General features: G+C 41.9%; 1 protein-coding gene across 2 annotated transcripts in view; it reads left to right on the top strand.

Annotated features, from left to right (window-relative positions):
* Positions 1-16465, top strand: part of LOC102223831 (connector enhancer of kinase suppressor of ras 2-like) — an 83711-nt gene that overhangs the window by 62866 nt on the left and 4380 nt on the right. For both annotated transcript variants that reach the window (XM_023328197.1, XM_023328198.1), the window contains 10 exons: positions 5203-5240; positions 5328-5370; positions 7438-7486; positions 8037-8209; positions 10442-10515; positions 10695-10766; positions 12925-12995; positions 13085-13185; positions 14489-15086; positions 15591-15853. In XM_023328197.1, coding sequence (XP_023183965.1) covers positions 5203-5240; positions 5328-5370; positions 7438-7486; positions 8037-8209; positions 10442-10515; positions 10695-10766; positions 12925-12995; positions 13085-13185; positions 14489-15086; positions 15591-15853 — 1482 coding nt within the window. The remainder of the gene's footprint in view (positions 1-5202; positions 5241-5327; positions 5371-7437; positions 7487-8036; positions 8210-10441; positions 10516-10694; positions 10767-12924; positions 12996-13084; positions 13186-14488; positions 15087-15590; positions 15854-16465) is intronic.

Raw genomic sequence — 16465 nt, 5'->3', positions numbered from 1 at the left:
GTTTGACAGAAGCCTGGTAATAAGTGAATTATTTGATTCAGGCGCTCTGGAGAGAGAGAATAGAGCTCCAGCTTCAAAAAATTGTGTTAATTTGTGACGTAATCAAATGAAGCTTGTCAAATTTAATTTATTTGTGTGTAATGAGACAATTTAATGAACTTAATACATTTATTTGGATAAACTTAATTTGATTACGTGCAATAAATTAATCAGGACTGGCCCAAGATTTCATGGGGCCTTGAGTAGAATATGATTTAGGGGCCCCTCTCACTACAGCACCATCGTTGACGGCGCTTCGATACAGATTTAGTGGAATCTGGGAGAGGAGGCCGAGCTTAATAGGTCGAGCTAAAAAGCAATCACGTTTTGCTGACAACTGGTTATTATTAGCTGAGACGTATCTGTGGACAAACCAACTCGAACGCAAAGATTCATCTCATACCATCAAGTTGTTGCTATGGTAACACAACAATCAAACTATGAGGATTTATTTTTCTGCATTTTTACAAAGTAAACTAATTCATTGAAAATCTTTTACTTTATCTATGCTGAAACCGCAAAAAAATAATAATAATGTTGATCTGAATAAGCAAATTTTAAAATTCTAGGTCTGGGTCAAAAAAAAGAGTCAAGTATAATTTGGATAGAATGAGTAGATTATTTTATGCCCCTTTTATATGTTTGTTTATCGCAGCCCCAGGGAGTTACGATAATCATGCCGCCACCGCAGACGCAGCTCCCGTCGTGTGTGTTTGTCTGTGTATATTTGCTGTAACCGATTAAGGATCCGTGCTTGAAGAACCCATGGATCATCAGTTGTGCTTTCCACAATGGCTGGATGTGGTTCTGTCGATGTTCTCCGCGTTCTTCTGCTACTTTTTATACTCTTGGTTGCGGAGAACTTCGCCGAGCGGAGTAGCGGCATTGTGTGCTCGCGTGAACGGCTGCCCGGAGATGGGCCTGTGGTTGCGGAGGAGTTACGGAGGAGACGACGGGGCTGCGGGTCTGGAGTTAAACGGAGGTAGAAGAGGAGACGGCGCAGGCCAGCGGTAACGGCGATTATTGTGGGGAACGTGAGCTCTTTGGGAAATTGGACAGACGAACTCACGGCGCTGGTTAGGACCCAGAAAGAGTACTGGGAGTGCAGTATCTTCTGCTTCACGGAAACCTGGCTGCACTCGCTTATTCCGGACTACAGCGTGGAGGTTCCTGGATTTTCCTTGGTGCGGGGGGGACAGGGACTTTTCCAAGAGTCAGAAGAAGAGGGGCAGCGGGATTGCACTTTATGTGAGTGAGAGGTGGTGTAATCCCGGTCATGTTAACGTGAAGGAACAGATTTGTAGCCCGGACATTGAACTTCTGGCTGTGGGAATGCGGCCGTGTTATTTACCGAGGGAGTTTACGTCCGCCATTTTGATCGCTGTTTACATTCCCCTATCAGCTGATGCAGCGGTGGCCTGTGACGTCATCAGCTCTGCCACAGCCAAACTCCAGACTCAACACCCAGACGTTGTTATTGTGTCTTGTCTCTTGTCTTGTCTTGTCTCTATGCTGTAACTGCGAAGTAATTTCCCTGCTGGGATGAATAAAGTACTTCTATTCTATTCTATTCTATAATGCAAAAGTACATAAATGATATTTATAAAAAATCAGACTGAAACAAAGTGGTACAGTAGCTTGTTCTCCATCTTATATATTATATTTTGTTCTATAAAGTATTGAAGGTCAATACTGAATCTAAAGACACGCCACAGATTTTCAGTTTATTGTGTTTTTATTTTTGTAATCATGTCCTCTCTGATTCAAACTGGAGTCCTCTACCAGAGCTTGAGGGTAGCTCAGTTTTTCCTAGGGCTGCTTAGAGAGCTCAGAGGTTGTTCCTGGAATCTGCTGCAGCTTCGAGGTCAAAGGCCAAAGTCCACAGAAAGACCACCGCCAGCTGTAAGGCCGCGACTCTTCACAATTTCTCTGCTTCCTCTTACAGCCCTGGGTATACTTTGTGAGCTTCTAGCGTTCTTTGCTCTTCACGTTTTCTGTTTTTACCTAGAGGATAGGTCATTGTGTCTGCAGATAAACACACATTGCCGTTTGCGGACGGGCATGTGTGTGTGTGTGTTGGGAGTGTTTGTCATGTAGAGGTGACGAAGATAAGTGCTACTTCATGGCCGCCAGTATCGCAGATGATACTGGCGGCCATGACAGTGACATTGAGGCACGCCCCTTTTTGTAGCATTCATATTCTCTCTCACGTACAAGCCAGCACACACACACACTCCAGCACACAGGAGTGCATTTGTATGCACGGTATGCATCTCACAGCTCATCCTAACTCATCCTAATATCCCCATCTCCTCTGACACACCGGAGTCTAAACAGGAGTTTATCCCGAACAAACACCCCTTCACACACGCACACACACACACACACCCGCATACAAAGAGCAGCATCCCTGTGAGTAGGTGTATGACTCAGCATCAGCTAGACCAATTAGAAGCCCGACTGACAGACTGTGCTTTAAACCCGCAGCATGCAAACAAACACGCCGCTTACACAGCCCAGCTCTCGCCAGCCCCGTCTCTAACCCTCTCAGCTGCGTGTTTTTCATGGCTGTGACTCATCTTTGTTCGCCAGCACATGAGGTGTTCTCTCTCTTTTCCCCCCCCTAACAAGCATATGCCGTCTTAACAACCTGCTCGTTTTCACGTTTTATTTATTTCTTGGTCCCCTACTAATCGTGTCCCCTCCCACGAAATCGGTGCTTTTACGGAAACCGACCCTAAACAAAGCCAGTACAGGCTAATGCGAAATGCAAAGCGTGCGCTGGCTCCAAGTTGCGTGTGTGTGTGTGTGTGTGTGTTTCAAAGTTTTTGCGAAAGTGGCTGGATTAGTGGATAACGGTCCCCTGGACACACTGACTGAGCCGCTTCGCTTTCTAATCAGAAATGATCCCAATCATCTCTTCTCACCTTCGGCTTACGGCGCCCAGTTCCCTCTGCGGCTTCGGATTGATCATCCAAACAGGCCGGCTTGGAATGGAAAAAAAAATATTTAAATGATTGAGAAATACAGTGGATTTTTGCAGAGAGGATTAGCTTAAGGGTTCACAAATGATTAGATTTGTGGTGTTAGGGAATAATTCTTGTAACACCAGGCCTCAGTAAATTATAGTCATCAAGAAATCAAGTCTGTAATCAGGCTAAGAACAGTCTGCTCTGTAATGGAGCCGTTTCTGATTCAGGGGCTTGTGCGGCTACTGTGTCTGTACAAATGTAAATAAATGCTGAATGGCATTTTTAAAGCAAGGTAAGAAATCTTGCTTTAAAAAAAAAAGTCCATCTCACAGGACGGGACTAGAGGAAAGTTTTTTTTACATTTTTTGTTGTTTTTTGGTTGAAATATTCACCTTTTTGAAACAACACAGAGACAGCTTTGCTGCATTCGCTGAGACATTTCACAACAGGAATATCCTGTCCCTGCTGAGGAAAAGCTTCCACATCGTTTGGTTTCTTTCAAATTTGGTTCTCTTCTCTCCAATCTTCCATAAAAGCCACTTTGTACCCAACTAAAAGTTGTGCAATTGACAGATTATCCAAACGGTGTAAAAAATAACAAACTATTCATTGTCATTTCATTCAGAATAGTTATATATAATCTTTTATTTAAGCCAAAATATTTCCCATCAACATTATTGTTTCCTTTCGTCGTCGTTGTTTTCCAATGTGGAGACGACAGGGTAACACTAAGAGTTGTAGAACTCAACTCCGGTATTGGTCGTATGTCAATCTTGGATGAGTTTGACTTTTGTTTTTGTTTTGACTTGTCAAGACTGGCAGGCAACTTAAATATGTTTTTATGTCTATACAATGTGCAGAAGGGAAGAAAGAGAGAACGAATACTAGCCACAAAGGGTTTGTTAGCATCATATTAAATCCTACAAATTAAGGATAGAGAGTTTAAAGTCAAGTTTATTTGTATAACACAGGTCAGCAACGTCTGTGTATGCATCATTTTCATCTGGTTCAGGAACTATTTTTGATTTAGAAGGAGTATGGGGCAGAGGATTATAGATGATCGAACTATAGGATGGAAAAGAAATATGATTATGTAAGTCAGACTTCGTCTTACTCCTTTTCAGACTGACAGTCACCGAACAAGTGGTGTATTTGCATGTATTTGAGAATGTATATTTGGTAGTAGGGCGTTGCATTTACACTTAGAAAATATGAAAGTTTTGGGGTGCTGTGGAGGCGCAGGGGCAAAGCACGACCCACGTATTGAGGCCTTAGTCCTCGTGGCGGTGGTCACAGGCTCAATTCCCGGCCTGGCGACATTTGCCGCATGTCTTCCTCCTCTCTCATTACCCTGTTTCCTGCTGAACTACTTTCAAATGAAGGCCACTAGAGGCAATAAAACCTTTAAAGAAAACATGAAAGTTTTATTTTTGTTATGTTTTGTCTGAAATCAAATTTATCATCATCAGCAGCAACACGGCAATTGAGTGTGATAAAAACTTAATACAGACACCAGTTATGAGACAAGCAACAAACATTACATTTTGTCACATGCCATCATTAAGAGTAATCAAATACACATCAGATATATTGATCGATGTTCCAGTTATTATTAATCAAAAACAAGTCTTAACAGCAGGATCTTTAGGTTTACAGGAAGTCAGTGTTTCAGCTGTTTTGCAGTTTTCTGAAAGTTTGTTCCAGATTTGTGGTGCACAGAAGCTGAATGCTGCTTCTCCTTGTTTGGTTCTGGTTCTGGAGATGCAGAGCAGAACCAGAACCAGAAGACCTGAGGGGTCTGGAGGGTTGATACAACAACAGCAGATCTTTAATGTATCGTGGTGCTAAACTGTTCAGTGATTTATAAACTAACAACAGTATTGTTTTAAGTTTATTCTCTGAGCTACAGGGAGCCAGTGGAAAGACTGCAAATACTTTTGGCAACAAAGTGGATGTGAAGTTGTAAGACTCACTTCAGCTTCAATTAAATACTGGCTAATGCAACAGTATGAAAACATCTCTAATTTACGATAAAATACAGTAAATTTTACGGATTTCTTGTACAGTGTTCAGTTTGTGTTACTGACTGGTCTGATGGAACATGAAACATTATTCATGTGGGAAGGTGAAGATGTGCACTTATGTTGCTTCCAGCTTTCTAATGGGTCCCCTTTCCTTCTCCGTCTTCCAGCGGGGTGCAGACACGCTGCGAGCAGACACGACCGACAGGTGAGTTCCCCCACATGCCTGCGATCGGGGAAGTGTTCGGTCACGAGCTATTTGTGGTCAAATCGAATCCTATCAATCCTCCTGCAGGTACTCTGGTACAGGAAGCTCAGGAGCCGCCTCCATGAGGAAGGTAGGAGGAGCTGGTGTTTTGTTTGTGTTTTTTGTCTGGGACACTGGCACATCTCAGTCCATAAAGAACAAAATAGCGTTTCTTTTCTCAAGTACGTTCTCGTTTCGATTTCCCTCGTTTTGCTAAAGCATCACAGGCTTCACTCGCATCGGCAATCTCCACAGCAGCCGCATCGGCTGTTACACGAAAACCAGTTTTGTAGAAATAATAGCCGAACCCCCAGCCGTGCATGAACAGAGGACATTTCTAAGAATAAACGGGGACTGCAAGGACTGTAATGATGAAATCAAACAGAGCAATCAATCGAGGTAAATAGATTTCCATATTTAGGCTGTCGTGACTCAGGAGCTGCTGCAGCCACCAGCCCGAACCTTTCCTCCAAAGCGCTGCGACTCAGTTTGGTTCAATTTAAACAGAAATCAGGAACCATTTCAGGGTTTTTTTTACAGACAAACATTCTCGCACAAATTAGAATGAAATAAAGTTAAAATAATACACCATAAAACTCATATTTTAACTGTTTAATTGTTTTCAGAAGGTAGATATCCGATAGTAAGTCTTACTTATTCCTTAAAGGTATTTGAAATATCTTGGGTAGGGGTAAACCATAGTTTTTCTAGGATTTTACATTTCCCCAGTCATTTCTTTTAATTAAAATGTTACCTATATTATGTGTAGTCCATGTGTTTTTCTACTCATTTTAAAGTCTGTTTGTCAAGCAGGCAACTGCGAAATTGCTCAAAGAAATGAGAGTCATGCTTAGCTTTTAAGAAAGCAATTTATATTCCTTTCTGAGATATATTTGTATCTCAGTTTTAGAATTTGAATGATAAAATCTCATTTTCACCAGGTTAAAAAAATAAACAAAATCACACCACAAATTTAACCATATTCTTCTTTGTTAAATAAAGCTGAAGCCAAACTGGAAAATGTAAAGAGCAACTAAATACAGATACAACCATATAATAATAAATGGTTGCATTCATATGTGTGCTTACATACAATAATAAAGGGTCAAAATAATTTTATTGGTCACTGATTATTGTCAATTTGCTTAGTAACCTCATGTTTATGCACTATATTATATTGACCATAATAAATGCTAAATATTTACATTCATTTTTTTTGCAAAGAAATATAATAAAGAATAGATTAATAATCGAATGGCCTCCACATTATTCAACACCCCAACAAGTTAAAATCAAAAGCAATCCATAACAATTTGCCTGTTGGTCTGTTTAAATCCCGAATGATTGATTTCCTTCAAAGTACACTGTTTTACTATCAAGATGTTTCATTTGATAAACGCCCTAGCTAAACATGTACTTTTGATCGCATAGAATAGTTGTGCGGCAATTTTATTCCGTTAGAATATTTATTTCTCCTTTTCAGTCATACAGCAGTTCAGACAAGTTTACCCTCCCAATATGGCGGCAAATTACTCTTCTAATCCAGCAGAGAAACAAAACATCAACAAAGACCCAGTGACCGTAAAAACAGGTAGCCTATTCAAAGTTTGGTACAACTTTAAGCAAAAAAAAAGTACATATTTTTACGCTTGAAGGTTTTTAATAGGTAATATCTATTAGAAGATTGTCTTTTGGCAGAAAACATGGAGGTTTGAAAAAAAAGGAGCCAGTTAAACCAAAATGGAAACTTAAAAGCACAGAGCAAATATAGTTAGCATAGCACAAAACCTTCACTCCAATAGTTAGCTTTAGCATATTTTGGTACTCTTACATTTTCCTTACTGCTTTCAGTCTGTTTTTATTGAGAATGTATTAATATGTAAAAAGCTACAGTTAGAGTAAAAGGGTTTAGCTGGTGGGCTAAAACTGTTCCTGATGCTTTTACGTGAGATTCCAGCTAATGTGGCTAGCTACCACAAAAGTAGCATGTTTAATAAAAGGTAAAAAAATAAATAAATAAGTAAGCCATTTAAATCAAAACGCAAATGGAAAAGAGCAAGCTTAAAATGGAGAGTAAATGGGCTGCTCTAAATTTTTGCCTTTGTCCGTTATTATTAAGCATGAACTTTGCTAACACCTTTCTCTCTCCTCGTTTCAGTCTTTCCATTACACGTCTTTAAGAACAAAAACCAAAAAGAGAAGTAAAGGTAAGTATGTCATTGTTTCTTCCTTTATTCGTCCTATATTTAGTCAATTTTAATAACATGCAGCGAAACATTTTTTTGTTTTTGTGAATTCTGCCTGAGAGTTGAACAAATGCTTCATCTGAAACTGTTTCTCAGCGATGAGTCACCGAATGACAAGGCTTGAAATAATATTAAAAGGCCATCAGCTCTGACATCTGCAGTTTATATATATATATATATATATATATATATATATATATATATATATATATATATATATATATATATATATTTGGAAAGTCCTGATGTACTTTACTGGATGAAAATAGATGAAAGACAAACTCACACATAAGAGACACAAAAGACTCTGTGTATTCTTGCTCCCATTTTGTCCTTTATTTGACTCCCAGTAATTAATGATTTGCTTTTTTTTTTTTTTTTTTTGGCCAGTCTCCATTTGTCACTGTCTCGGGTGTAATGTGCTCCGAATATAATAAAGGGTTGCAGAAGTTGCAAAACCACTTCTGCGGCTGACACGTTTTTTTGGGGGTTTTTTTGCCTCCTGACCCAGGTTCCCTCACCAGTGCCAGTCGAAGGAGAATCTCCTGTAAGGATTTGGGCCACGGCGACTGCGAGGGCTGGCTGTGGAAGAAGAAGGACGCTAAAGGCTATTTCACCCAAAAATGGAGGAAGTACTGGTTCATCCTCAAAGAATCTTGCCTTTACTGGTACACCAACCAAAACGTAAGACATTTACGTCAATAGTCGTTTAGCTTCTCCGTCTCCTTTTTGATACATTTTCAAGCCATGAAAGGGTTGAACACGTTTTTTTTTTTTTTTTTTTTTTGCTTATTGCTCAGAAGATGTAGACAGGATCCGACTGTTTTCATGCGTCAGCCTGCTTCAGTGTTGGTACTGCTGATAGAAGGAGTGTAAAAAGCCTAAAGATGACTCCATCTTTTATTGCGTCATATCACTGGAAATTTGTGAGATATATTTACGGTTCAACTTGAGTGCCATCACGGCATTAAGAAAAAGAGGATCATGTTTTTTTTTTTATCTTTGATTTCTAAATTGATGACCGTGTCTAGACACTTTGGTTTAGCAACACACGATTTGCTGTTCCAGCAGGTTATGAATATGAAGTGACTACTGGACGGAGGGCCCGTATTTCTCTTGCCACGATGCACAAACTGTATGGAGGCAAAAGAGGTGAAAAGAATAAGAGCACCATCCTTTACAAGCCAATTCCATACCAGCTGGTAGGCAGGCGAACTTCTGCTTTTACATCAAAATCATAAACATGAAGCTTATTCTTCTTATCGGGTCTTTAACTTTAGTCAGATTAAACTACGACTCAGCTGGTCATCAACAATTAACTCTCGAGGCGGCTCAAGTGTGAAACAAAGAATGGATACTTTGAAAAGCTTTCTCTTCCATAGATCCCGGGAACCTCATGAACTCTTTGAAATACCAGGAGATTTTCAATAAAAGCTGGTGGTCTCTAACAGTAAGCTAATAAAGACCCCCCAAAAAATGTGACCAAGTTAACATAGACCCAAACTCAGCTCTGTTTCCTCTGCCATCTGAGTCCGTAGTCCTAAATCCTGTAGGAAACCTGTTGAGTGAAAGAGCACAGTTAGTGAGCTAAGGAGAAATAAACAAATACAACAGCCAGAGGTTCATTCCTCTGTGTGATCCAACCACCCGGAGCCTTACTGAGGATTAAGCAACTCCTTGTGTCCAGAAGCAGGTTGTGCAATGTGTTTACAGCATTGGCATCAGCAGTTGTGACAAGCATTATTTTGAGAAAAACATTAATTTCTCAATGTGGGAGTTATTTTTTTTCCCCCTCACTGAATAAAGTTTTATTTGACTTAAAGCTACTTTCTTTCTAAATTTGTTGACTAAATAAGGAGTATAGCTTCAGGCTTTTTACATACCTTTAGAAAACATAGATTCCTATGAAAAAGACGGTCCGTTATTTCATGTTTACACGATGATTAATGGTATTTACTTCATGTATTGCAGATTTCTGATAACAAAGTTGGTTACATGTATTTATTTTTTTTTAAATCACATTCTGCATGCTTTTATGTTTCCATTTGGGTCTCAGCTGCTTCTGAAAACAGCCTGAGCGCTTAAAAAATAAAAATCACCCAGCCGTTAAAAGTCAAAATCAGCGGGCATTGCATCGCTACCTAGCAACTCAAGTGTAGCACCAGTCAGGTGGTTTTACCTCTGCACGCGCTGTACAATGGCCGCTGGAAAAGGCAGGTAATTAGTTGCTGACCTACCATTTAGAAAACACTTGCTGCATACTTGTTGGTTGAGCAGCAGGCTCTACTTTTGCTTTTCAAAGATGTATGGCCGTATAGTTGCGAATCTGTTCGCAGCCATTTTTGCGTGCGAGTGTAAACGTTGAGTTTGGGGGGCGGGGCAAGCAGCAGCTTACTTGGATTTAAAGTGACAAGATGCCCCGAAACAGCAACTTCTGAAAGGAGATAAAAATAGGCAGAACTGACTACATGTAAAATATATCAAACATGTTTTGTATAGCGCATAGACCTGTCCTAACCTGATGAAAAAGAAGCATACACAGTAGGTTACCTACCTTTAAACTTTTGAAGCTTTGCAAGAACACCGTTTTATGCAAGATTGCTTTTCATGACTAAAACATCACTTTTATGTAACATTTGTATTGCCCTAAGTGATAATGAACATTCGGATGACGATATTATCAGTTTTAATTTCAAAGTACATTAAATGTAGCCCACTTAAGAGAACCACAGCTTGGTTTTTTAATGCTAAGTGTGTCTTAGTAAACCATCCCTGCCAACGTAAACAGCAGCTCTTGTTTTCATGCACTCCACCTCGCCGATCGTATCCTCTGTAAAATTGGTACATCAGTGTGCCTGACATTTTGTTCTCTGTGTGGATGATGTACCGCCGCTCTCCATCTGTCTCCGCCCGCAGGATGAGAAGGCTGAGGGCTTCATCAGCCTCCCCGAGTTCAGAATAGACCGAGCCATAGAGTGCAGGCGGAAATTGTGAGTCTCCCCTTCACATGTCGCCAGAATTACTAATCAAGCACATTTGCTCTCACCCACACAACGTGAACGCACACAAACGCGCCGTGCATGCTGGAAAAAAAAACAAGGGGTGGGGGAAGAAGGAGAAGAAGAAGAAAAAAAAGCTAATCAGACTCCTTCTCTCTGGCTGACTGCAGCGCCTTCAAAGCCTGTCACCCCAAAATCAAGAGCTTCTTCTTCGCCACAGATTGTCTCGAGGAGATGAACAGGTGAGCTTCATCTTTGCGTGTGTGTGTGCGTGTGTGTGTGTGTGTGTGTTGGGGTGAACAGCAGTCAGAGATCAGGGACGCCACGTGTCATGTTTATGAATATTTTAGCCGAATAAAACAAGTTTACACAGGGCAGCGGCCCACCAACGCCACACTGCGCATGAATAAGACATGGTCTTCTGTTGATAAACATAAGAGCTGGGAACACATGTGACTGAAGGGGTGTGTGTGTGTATCTATGAGTCACGTGTGTGCATCTGAGAGGGAGATTGTAATGATATTTGCAGGAGTGCCATCTGATGAGCTCTAATTATCTACACCTCCCCTGAATGACATGTGGAGATAATTGGAGGATCGTAATTAAGCAGCTATATTTGACTTCTGTGCAGCATTTTGTTGGTTCGTGTGGTTGCCAGTGTGGTTGCAGGCACTTTCACAAGTTTTCTGTGCGAGAACACGGATGTCTCTGTAAGAAATGAAAGTTGTTTCAATGTCATCGCAGCTTCTTTTTTTTTTTAGTACTTACCAAACTAAAACTAAATATAGACTCTGTTTTGTGGAGCTGAAGCAGTCGAGGTTTGATGAATTTGAAAACAGTTTCACGTTTCCTGGGAAGAAGTCAGGACCCGTTTTAGGGGTCGCAGGGGGTTGTGAGGAGCCAAGCAGGTTAGGCATCAGGATATGGTGCTAATTTTCTAAAACCAGAAAAAGAGCTTTTGTTTCCACAACACAGGAAACTCAAAAAACTAACGCAGAGCCAAACTACCAACTTTTAACAGCGGATTTGTGAAATCTTTTTTTTGAAATCCCACCAGAGATTTTCGACAGAGTTTTTGTCGGGTGACTGACGTCTAGTTGAGTATCATCCAAGAACTTTTCTAAAACCAAACCCAGCAGAATTTTCGGATTTGCTTGGGACCAGATCTGTTTGACAGTCCAGTGACATTCAAACTAAAGTTTCCTCACGGACATCATGAACTCTCTGACGTTGGACTGGATCCATCTTGACCGTCACACACTCCACGTTTCCAATGCCAAAGAAATCTAGTGTCTGCTGTTGAGTTTGTAATCATTTTCTACTTTGCTTAAGGCAGAAGTTTTAAACATTTCAGAAATGTCTCTTGACAAAACTATAAAATTTCTAATAGGCAAAGGTCTTCTCTTTAAAGCACCCATGATGCAACTAATGAGGCTCCTGGGAGTTGTAATCAGGTTTACCAGCCTGATTTCCAATATTTCTGCTCCAATAAAGAGTTCTATTGAATAACTTTGAGAGTGTAATATTTATGAAACGGTTAAGTTTGGATTTGGATGAGATTCTTGAGATATTAGATTATATTTAACTAAACTGTTCTTCCATTTACTTTAGCACCTGCACAGTCCAGGTTTTGGCCAGTAGTAAAGCGATGAAATGAGAAAAAAAATTCAGGAATGTGAATACTTGAACACTTTTGCGACCTTACTCAGGCCTGTCCAAATAATAAATTTTGTTGGACGATAAATTGTCCCAGTAATTATCGCGATAAACGTTAATATTGTTGTTTTGAGACCATTTTCAAGTAATATAACAAGAATGGCACAACAATGCACTCTCTCTGTGACTAATAAACTTTAATTTTGTAAAGAACACTCCACACTGGAACTGGAAGATCTTTTAAATCTCCAAAATGAAGCTCAACCAAACAATAAATAAAACAGAAATGAAATCCACACACACCCAAGGCCATGTATGAAATGATTTCAGATTTAATCATCAGAATGGAAATGATCGAGGTCATGTTAATTTATATCTCAATTAATTCATTAACTGCTTAATGCAACAGGCTCAACCACAGGTTTCTGTGGAGGAACACAGGGGCATGATGGGACATGGAGTGAAGACAAATTGGTGTCCGTGGCTTAGAGGAAGTCGGACCTTTCCTTCCTGATTTTACTTTTCCCTTTCTGAAATGATTACGAATGTTTGGGAAGCACCTCAGGAGGAAGAAGTCTGTTTGTTCATGGTGATCTACATCTATTATCAAATTCACTGATAATAGACCTCTGATTTGTCCATAGCCACCCATTCTTCATTTTCTCTCCTTCCTTCTGCACTCCATTTTCAATTTTTTTTTATTCCTGCCTTTACATCCGCTGTAAGTCTGCTTGCTTCTTGCAGGTGGATGAACCGGCTGGGCTTAGCTGCTATTGGCTACACACCTGACGATAAGGTGCCACGCCCCGATGAAGGTGCGTCTATAAAAAAAATAAGCTGCTCCTTTCCTTCCTGCTGGTGAATTCACATGCCTGCGTGCCGTTTGTGTTTGTCCTCACATCAGACTACTGGAGCGAGAGCGATCAAGACGAGGTTGACGGATCGATGACACTCAAACAGGAGGGGCCCTCGTCCCTCTGTGATACTTACCACCGCACGCCATCTGTGAGTAACGCAGCCTCTCATTCAGGCCCACTCGACATTCTCTCCGCAGCGTTTCATTCTGATGGAATATTTTATTCCTAAAAGCCCCACAGTTTTCAGAGCTGCACACAGCAGAGCTCTCAGCATTAATAAAACATCAGAGTGGGAGACTATCTGGTTCTTTAAGCATCAAAGATCACAGTCACGCTGCCAGAACGTTTACCCTGTCTGACCTCTAGGTGGCAGTAGGTCGCGCTGCTCATGACATCTTTGCTCCTCGTCAGCGGAGGCTCGTGATGTTTTACATGCTGGCTGTCATGAATGTAGACGAGTAAAGGCCACATGTGTCGCATGTCAATGCTGTGGGTGACGTTTCAGTCTACAAAACAACGATCCAAAGTCGAGCTGTATTAGCATATCGTCCAAAACTGAATTCTGAAAAGCTTCATTTATGTTTGTAAACAGGTGAAGTCAGATGTTTACACACACCATATAAAGAGACACACAGCCTCTCTTCCCCACTGTATGATATTAAGTCAGACTAAACATCCCTTATATGCCAGAAAAATTTAAAAAACTGATTTTTTTTTTTTTTTACATAATTTTTGCTTTACTTTCTTCAAAATCAAAAGTTTACATACAGTACGTCTACTATATGTAAACAGTAAATGTTTACAGTAAACATCTACTTTATATAAGCATACAGTAAATGGGTATGTTAGCTTTAAATATGTATGTATTCCAACACCATTGTTCTTATTTTGATTAATTTTTAACTGCCGTTTTATCACACCTAGAATTTATTTAGTATTAGTTTTTTTCCCCCTAAAAATTCAGTTTCCAATCATTCTCCAAGCCTAACTTGCTGCTCACAGTAACGTTCTGACAGATCGTTCCTTCTGGGTATCCTGCACCATGGCTGCACCATGATTACTCAAACTAAAACCATTCAGCAGTCATGTCAATCTTTTTTTTTTGTGTACTTACACCTCTATCATTTCATTGCTTTTTTTGCTCTCTTATTTTGGTGTATTTCTGCCTTTTCTTCTCTCCGTCCTCGCCCACCTGGTCTTGCTCTGCTCGTCTCCTGTCTTTGTCTGTCCGTGCTCACACACCACACCCGCTTGGTAACATTTTCCTCCCGCTCGCTCCGTCACACCTGATCCCCACTCAGGCCAACCTCCTCCACAGTTACGACCAGTTGCCCCGCTCGTTGAGCTCCATGAGTCTCCTGCGCTCCACTCCATCCCCTCTCCCCAAAAGTGCCTCCACCTCCCCGATTCCTCCACAGATGGTCTCTTCCACCTCCCCTCTCCCTCTCCAGGTGAATTCCTCCAGCCCTTTCCCGGAGTCCAAGCACGGTCGACATTTCTCGAGCGAGTCCACGCACTCTCACTCCTCGGCCGAGGACCAGCGCGGAGACGGCATGGGCATGGGGACGGGCACGGGCAGCACCAGCACCCACTCGTCCAGCTGCCGCTCGTCCCACCGCGAGCGCCGCTCCTGGCAGGACCTCATCGAGACCCCGCTGACCAGTGCGGGGCTGCACTTCCTGCAGACGGCACCGGGGGAGAGTGACTACGGCGGCCTGATTGGGGGAATGGCCGGAGAGATGGGGTACTACGGCGGGCTGGGCAGGCAGGGAATGTCCCCGGAGAGGCGCCGGCAAGCGACGCTACCCGTACGGAGACACCATGCGGCGGAGAGGGACAGGGAGCGGGACGGGCCCTTCCCGCTGGAGCGAGGGCCGTACACACACAACCACACGCACCGACGCTCCCACAAGCAGCGGAGCCAGAGTCTACCCAGGAACAGAGATCCAATCCTGGGGAAATTTCTGCACAGTGCGGCTCATATGGAGGAAAGGAGTGAGGATGAGGAGGCAGAGAGCTCAGCTGCAGACATGCTGGAGGCAGAGGATGGTAAGAAGACGAACTCGCCTGTTCCATTTTGGTTCATATTGAATCGTACATGTGATAAAAGTGGAAGGATATACATTATCTAACCTATACATCTCTAGAAAATGTAAACATGTTAAAGAAAATGACATTTTTCTAAACTGTGTATTTACAGGGCACTGCAATATTTGATTGTGTCTTAAAAATCTTACTTGTGAAGTACTGGAACATTAATTTTCTTACCTTGTACAAAACGTCCTTACGATCGATGGCTGCTATCCATTGAAGTCTTCTTTCCTCTTCAAAAGGTTTACAATAAAAATAAGTTTGGTTTACATCCTTGTGTGTTTATTCAGCTGAAACAACGCATAGGTTGTTTTGACGTCCGTCACGACAAAGTGGGTCGCTTCCTGGAGACAGTGACGCTGCGTGGAAAGGGTCAAAAGCAGTGACCCTTAATTTGCTGTCTTCAGTTTTATACTGGTCTGAATCTCACTAATCTCACTTCCTGCCCTCTGGGTTTTCCAGACCTGCGGGATTTCAGAATGGACAGCAGAGAAAGGAGAGTGTCGGAGGGAAGGGAACGACGGATTTCAGACGGACGCGACCCTGAGCCTCTGGACGGGCTAGAGCAGCTCTACCGGGCCCTGGAGCAAGCCAACGTGAACGCTCTGGGGGACCCCAGGCCCTGCAGCAAACAGGAGCTGCGACGCTGTTTCACCCAGAGAGTCAGGGACCCCCTGCTCAACGACCGGCTGCACCGGGTCCGAGCCCTCCGCAGCACTTTGAAGGTACCGTCGCCAAATCCGTCACGCCTTATTATCCTAGAAGGACCCACCGATGAAGTTTTATTTAAGACAGATGCTGATGACGATTATTTTGACGTCAGTATAACCAATCTCCAATATGGTTGATTCTTGAAGTCGATTTGCTTTTTCTTCCTTCATTTACAAATAAAAAAAGACAAAAGCCTCAATTTAGACAGCAGGATAACAAACAATGTACAACATTCAAATGCAGGGTTTCCCCCAGGAAACTTGCTAAGCTCAGTAGTAGGGGTGCTTGGGCAGTCTGCCAGTGACTCACCATGCTTTTAGATTAAAAAATGTGGCCGTTATGGTGGCGCAGGGGTTAAGCACAACCCACATAAGGAGGCCTTAGTCCTCAATGCGGACGTCGCAGGTTCGATTCCCGGCCTGCTGACCTTCGCTCCATGTCTTCCCTGTCTCTCATTATCCTACTTTCCTGTCACAGCACTTTCAAGTAATAGCCACTAGAGCCAAAAACAAACAAACAAGGAAAAATGTTAACAGGAAATTTGATAATATGACTTGGAACGGATAATATGTTATTGGAAGTTGTTAGCTGCGCTTCCATTACAAATGTGCGCAAAACTTTGTCGA

This window comes from Xiphophorus maculatus, chromosome 23 (assembly GCF_002775205.1).
Source record: "Xiphophorus maculatus strain JP 163 A chromosome 23, X_maculatus-5.0-male, whole genome shotgun sequence".
Lineage (NCBI taxonomy): Eukaryota > Metazoa > Chordata > Actinopteri > Cyprinodontiformes > Poeciliidae > Xiphophorus > Xiphophorus maculatus.
This window is presented reverse-complemented; position numbering and strand designations above follow the sequence as displayed.